Source organism: Acomys minous (assembly GCF_964271855.1).
Source record: "Acomys minous genome assembly, chromosome: 7".
Lineage (NCBI taxonomy): Eukaryota > Metazoa > Chordata > Mammalia > Rodentia > Muridae > Acomys > Acomys minous.
Genome location: NC_140488.1, coordinates 14,816,423 through 14,822,569, shown reverse-complemented (window position 1 = coordinate 14,822,569; position 6,147 = coordinate 14,816,423). Strand labels below are relative to the sequence as shown.

General features: G+C 43.5%; 1 protein-coding gene across 2 annotated transcripts; it reads left to right on the top strand.

The window, feature by feature from the left end:
* The first annotated feature begins 201 nt into the window (after positions 1–201).
* LOC311602317 (melanoma-associated antigen 10-like) lies at positions 202–5,842 on the top strand. 2 transcript variants are annotated; one of them, XM_084790237.1, is made up of 4 exons: positions 202–335; positions 2,986–3,068; positions 3,820–3,891; positions 4,016–5,842. In XM_084790237.1, exon 4 carries the CDS (start codon positions 4,027–4,029, stop codon positions 5,419–5,421), a length of 1,395 nt encoding a protein of 464 aa, XP_084646363.1. In that variant the 5' UTR covers positions 202–335; positions 2,986–3,068; positions 3,820–3,891; positions 4,016–4,026; the 3' UTR covers positions 5,422–5,842. The 2 variants fall into 2 exon arrangements, with proteins under 2 accessions (XP_084646363.1, XP_084646364.1); XM_084790238.1 differs by lacking the exon at positions 202–335 and adding an exon at positions 375–499.
* The last annotated feature ends 305 nt before the right edge of the window (positions 5,843–6,147 follow it).

Here is a 6,147-nt window from a genome sequence, read left to right as displayed (position 1 = left end):
GTAGTAGCCCTCGTCCCCTTACAGAAATAATAGGGCTTTAGTCCTCTTCGACCAGATTGTGGCTCTGGGAATGTCTAGCCAAGGTTGCAAGTCTAAACATTGTTTCCACAAGTTGAATAGCAGGACTATGGGACAAGAAGTTTTTTGGTTTATAGGGAGCAGTCTCAGCCTTGAACAGGAGGAGCCTTGGAGAATAGTTAAGGGCTCTCCTTTCTACATAAAAAGAGGTGTGGCCAATTCCTTTTGCGCTTGCTCAGACTGTTGCCACAGAGGAATCCAGTCTGTTCCAGTCTGGTGTTTGTTACTCAGACCTCCCTGTCCGAAGTCTAAGAGAGGTAAGGCCTTTTGCGAGAGAGCGTTGGGCTTAGCGGAAAGCAAGTTCCAACCTCGGAAAATATAGAGAAAGGAGCTTTGAGGGGGAAATAAGAAGTTGAGGGAGGATTGGACCCACATATACAGTGGTCTGTCCAGAATTCATCTCAGAAATGATACAGAAAGGGTAAGTGGTATGTTGTTTCCAGCTCTCAGGTGTGCTACTGAAAGCAGTAAGGCACTGAGAGTGGGTAGAACTGGGTCAGCCAGTTCAAATCTGGGGGGAATATAAAAGAGGGCCTTAGAAGAATACTGATGGATGATTGGGAGCCTTGCTGTCCAGCACAAATAGGGAAATATGAATTGAGGCCCAGTTGAGAGGCTTTTTGGGAGGGAGATAAACTCAGCTCATTGGAGAAATAGTCCCAGCCTTGAGCAGAAAGATGCGAAAGTATAATGGAAGCCTTTTCTTACGCAGAAAGAGGCACAATAGTCTCAGTTGCTGATATAGGAGCTGTAGGAAGACTCAAGGCTCATGCTGTTTGTTTCTGTCTTTCATGCGCAAATTTCAAGGAAGATGAGGCTTTGGGGAGGTGGCTGGACTCTGGTTGTCAGGGAAGCAGTCCTAAATTTAGGAAACATGACTGTAGCAATGTGAGGATTTGGGGCCTACCCATTTCCCACAGATAGACAGAGGCTGTTCCACTATCTCAAACAGCATTCATGTCAGAGAAGCTTCCGGTGCTATGTGGAGTCTAGTGTTTCTAGAGTACGGCTTGCAAATTGAGAGAGCTGAGGCTTTTGTGGAAGTGTTAGGCCGCTGGTCTTCACATGTAAGGATTTGAACCTTGAAAACGGACCTTGAGAGAACAATTTTTGCCATCCCCTTCCATATAGAAATTGGGAAGAAACCTCAGTGCTGCTAGTTCAGGCAATTTCTTATATAGAAGTCTAGGCCATGCCATGGTACAAAGTGTTTTTCTACTATAGAGAAATGTTCAGGGAAAAAGGAGAAGCAAGAACTTGATGTAGGGGTTTTTCATTTTAATGCATTCATGGGGAAAATTTGAGGCAGCTCTGTAGGGAGGAAAAAGAAGAATATCACTCCGCCCAAAGGATCTTCTTCTTCCAGAGTCCTCACAGGCCTTCTTAACGTCAGTCCTTTTCCTTAATGATCAAAGAGCAAGTGCCTTAGCAAACAAGGCTATTTCTGTGGGAGAAGGAAAAACTCCTGGAGACTGGAACTCTTGCACATGATGCCTATGTCCAGTGCTCTGTTGAAAAGACCCAACTCTCCTCAGCACCTGTCTCAGTGTGACTCCAGGCTGACCAAAGGGACATTTCTGTCATTCTGTGCTGCAAGAGTTATGTCTTTTCAGAGTGCTGGACACCAGGGCACCACATTCTAGTCTTGAAGGACATGCCTCTGAGGGAAGAGTCGGAGTTTTTCATTCTTCCACAGAAACAGCAGAGAATTAGCCTTGTTTGCTAAGGCTCTTTTCTTATTGATCATTAAGGGAAAGATTAACCTGAAGGAGGCCTGTGAGGACCTTAAAAGGAGAAGGGGGAGGATCTTTTGCGGGGGCGGGGGGAGTGAGAAGCTCTGTTTTCCCTTCAGCAGTTAGTCGTGTTAGTCCTGCTTTCTCAGGCAGTATTCTGAGACCATGAGTCAGCAAGTACATTTTAATTTTCCTTCTTCCCTGAAACAGGGTTTCTCTATGTAGCAGCCCTGGCTGTCCTGGACTCACTTGGTAGACCAGGCTGGCCTCCAATTCACAGAGATATCTGCCTGCCTCTGCTTCCTGAGTGCTGGGATTAAAGGCCTGTGCAATGAGGAACATTTTTTTAGGGGTGGAGGTCTAGCAGCAGGAACATTTTTTAACTACAATTTTCTGTTGTGATTCCAAGGGAGATCTGTATTTCAAAAAGCCGGGAAGGATTCTCTGCCTTGGAAAATATCCAAGAGACTGACCCTATGAGTATTGCATAAAGTCTGACATAGAGTCCTCTCACTGATATTTTTAAAACCTGGGACTCCTCTGCTGCCAATCACAGTCCTATCTCTTCACAAAAGGTTTCCCAAATTGAAACCATAGAAGTAGTATACCCTTGTCTCTGCCTGGAGCCCTTGTGGACAACTAGAGAAAAGAGAAATTTGGTTCCTTTACATCTGTGGGGGAAGAGAATGATCCTAACCAATGCTCTTAGTCCTCTCTCAGGCCCTTTTATGCTTATTTCCCGAAGATGGAGTCCCTCCTCTATAGAGTGTAGTCCAGGAGCTGGAGAGATGGCTCAGAGGTTAAGAGCACTGACTGCTCTTCCAAAGGTCCTGAGTTCAATTCCCAGCAACCACATGGTGGCTCACAACCATCTATGAGATCTGGTGCAAACACATATTCAGGCAGAATGCTTTATACATAAATAATAAATAAATCTTACCTTAAAAAAAAAGAGTGTAGTCCAGCACCCTTTAAAAGAGTCTCATTAACTTCAGAGTCCCAACATGGAACTCGAGGATCTGTAATAGTTCTCAATTACCTGGGGCACCCCAAGGCAACTACCTGCAGAGTTAGGGATGTGTAAATTCAATTATGTGATGGTAAAGAAGACTTGTAGTTTTCAAGGCAAAGCTTGACCAATCTCTCACCTCTTCACTGTTGTCTGTGTTCTCAGGAAGTGATCATCTTTGTGGAAAGAGAAGGCTGTCTGGGAAAGTGGAATAGCAGATCATCAGGACAGATCTGCCTGGAACTCAGGTAAAAATCCTGAATCAGGAATGAGGACTGATTCTCCATTCTCCTTTTAAGGACAGAAGGCGTACTAACCTTGACTATGTTCTGTTGTTATCTCTTGGAGGAGCTGAGTACATGGTCAAATGTGCTTCGTGACCTATCTTTATGTTCAAAGAATTGAGTGATTGTTCTGAGGGAGCAGGGCAGGAACAACAGAGGGAGAAATCTGAAAGTTGTGATTATAAAGAATGAAAGTACCTCTAACCTAGTAGTGCTGTGATCCATCCCTGCAGTTTGGCTAGCACTTCCTTGCCATTCAGGTTAGCCTGATGTTGTTGGAAATGATACCCCCATCACTTTTGCTCCTAATACTTGTGTTAGGAATGTTAAGATTTGTGCTGTGAATTTAGCCTCAGTCTACCAGATAGGTATAATCCAGCCCTTTCTAGGGTAAAGTAGCACAGTGGGGGCTGTTGACCCCACAATTCTTGTGACATAGGAGTTCAGCACCACCTGACAGCACTGAGAACCCACTCATCTACTTTTTCTATTACAAGTCTACCAGAAACTACAATGAGAACCTTGGAGTCATAGAGCAAATGAGACCCAGAAAGTGTCAACAGTCCAAGTGAGGTACACTCCTGACTATACAAAAACATTACGTTGTAAAACACAGAGACCAAGGCAATTCATCCCACATGCTCTGGTGTACTTCCTCAAGTCAGATTTTGTCATCTGGCTGAACCCTAAGAATATTTATCATGTTCACCTACAGGTTCCTAAAGGACAAGCCAAGTAGAAAGGTTGCAGAACTCTGAGGCTATACCGTATCACCGCGAGACGACCTGTAAGTTGGCTTTTTTTCTGAGCCTTCAGAGCAGATATTTCCTGTTGAAGCTTCTCACTGTTTATTTACCCTTCCATGATCTGTGGAATCTCATTACCCTCCTGTTTCTTTCTTTTGTCTCCAGAAATCAAAATAATGTCTCGCTACGGAAAGCACCCACGCCTCAGCCTGGAGGAAGGTATACCCCTCCAGGACCCAAATGAAACGGATGAGGTGGCATCCCCACCAGTCCCTACACCTGAGGAGGAGGAGAGAGAGGGAGAGGAGATAAAGGAGGAGGAGGAAGACAACAATAAGCAGGAAGAAGAGGAAGATAACAACGAAAAGGCAGAAGAAGAGGAGGAAAAAGCGAAAGAAGAGGAAAATGAAGAAGAGCATGCTGATGAAGTGGCTGGTGAAGAAAATAAGGAAGGAGAAGGAGAAGGAGAAGGAGAAGGAGAAGGAGAAGGAGAAGGAGAAGGAGAAGAAGAAGAAGAAGAAGAAGAAGAAGAAGAAGAAGAAGAAGACATTTCTTCCATCATTTTTTCGCCTTCTAACGTCTCTTCACCTATTTTCACCCCTCCTTCTCCTCCTTCTTCTTCCTCCTCCTCTTTTTCCTCCACTTCCTCCCTCTTCTCCTTCTCCTCCTCCTCTTCCTCCGCCGCCTCTGCCTTGTTAACTCTGTTTCAGAGCAATGTGATGGGGAATGGGGGCTTTGCTCCTGGAATGCTGAGCATTTTTCATAATGCTCAAGTCTTCTTTCCCTTATCTCCTTTAGTGGGAAATTTAGATGAGGCAGCTGGCCACCAGGAAGATAGTTCAGGTGCCATCCAGTCTCCAGAAGATTCTGATGCCTTGCTGGATCTTGTGATACAAGAAAAGGCTATTGATTTGGTGTTTCTTTTCATTTACAAGTATAGAATGAGGGAACCTATCACAGTAGCAGAAATCCATGACGTGGTTACAGAAGAGTATGAGAACCATTTTGCTGTCATTTTCATTGAAGCTTCTAAATGTTTGGAGATGACTTTTGGCATTGATGTAAAGGAATGTGACCTTATAAGTGGTGCTTATGTCTTTGTCAACTCACTGAACCTCACCTTTGAGGACACACTGGGTGACAATGATAGGCTGCCTAGAAATGCTTTCTTGATAGTGATTCTGGGTGTAATATTCATAGAAGGGAATTGTGCTTCTGAGGAAAGAATCTGGGATTTCCTGAAACTGGTGGAAGTATATGATGGAGAGGAGCATTTCATTTGTGGGGATGCCAGGGAGTTTCTCACTGTAGATCTAGTGCAGCAAGATTACCTGGAGTATCGGCAGGTGCCTGATAGCTATCCTCCAGCTTTTGAGTTTCTGTGGGGTCCAAGAGCTCTTGCTGAAACTACCAAGATGAAAGTTTTGGAATTCTTGGCAAAGATGAATGGGTGTGACCCAACTGATTTCTCAGTCTGGTATGAAGAAGCTTTGAGAGATGAGGAGGAAAGGGCCCAGGCCATGAATGAGGCTGGAGATAGAAGCCCATCCATGTGGTTTGTAGAGCGCTAATCATCAGTTTCTCTTACCCAGAAAGAGGGACCCATGTTTTGTAAGGGTTCCCTCTGAATTTGAAAAGAGCAGCAAAACTTTTAAGTAAGGAAAATCAAACTTAAGCTCAGTAGAACCGGTAGAGAACGTCAATCACTCTGCTAATTGGGGGTTTGTTTCGCTGTTTCATTTGGAGTTAATGTTAAAATCTATTCATTTTAAGGGAAATTTTGTTAGTGTTAAAATCTGTGACTGAAACTGATAACACCTTTGTTACTATTTTTCAAAAAGTTCTAGTGGAAAAATTATGTAATGCATTCAACTTTTGAATTGTTTGAAGCTTTTTAAGTCTGTTCTGTAAGATTAAAATACGGTATGCATTTATTTGCCAGCTTTATGTAAGAAAACAGTACATGTTAACAAATCTTAATAAAGGCTGCTCACTGACTCATTCACTGAATCTTTTCTGTTTTGAAAATATTAAGATATTTTGGTAAGGTGCATGGACAGGTAAGGCACTTCCCTGTAGAAGGAATGACAAAGTCGGGGAGCAGCTATACAAGGAACATAGTTAGATGTGTGTCTAGATGTGAAGAACAAATGAGCAGGTGGGGTTGCAGTTATCAGAAGTTAAGTGCAAATAATCAGAGCTAGAATTTGGGGGGCTTTGGGTAATGAAATGTTTTGGGATATATATTTTACATTAAGCCATGAGAGGTATCAGAGGTCATAAGCTTGGTAAATCAA

What these genes read in the sequence shown, in the direction of transcription:
- LOC311602317 (XM_084790237.1), top strand. Translation starts at nt 4,027, where the DNA reads ATGTCTCGCTACGGAAAGCACCCACGCCTCAGCCTGGAGGAAGGTATA.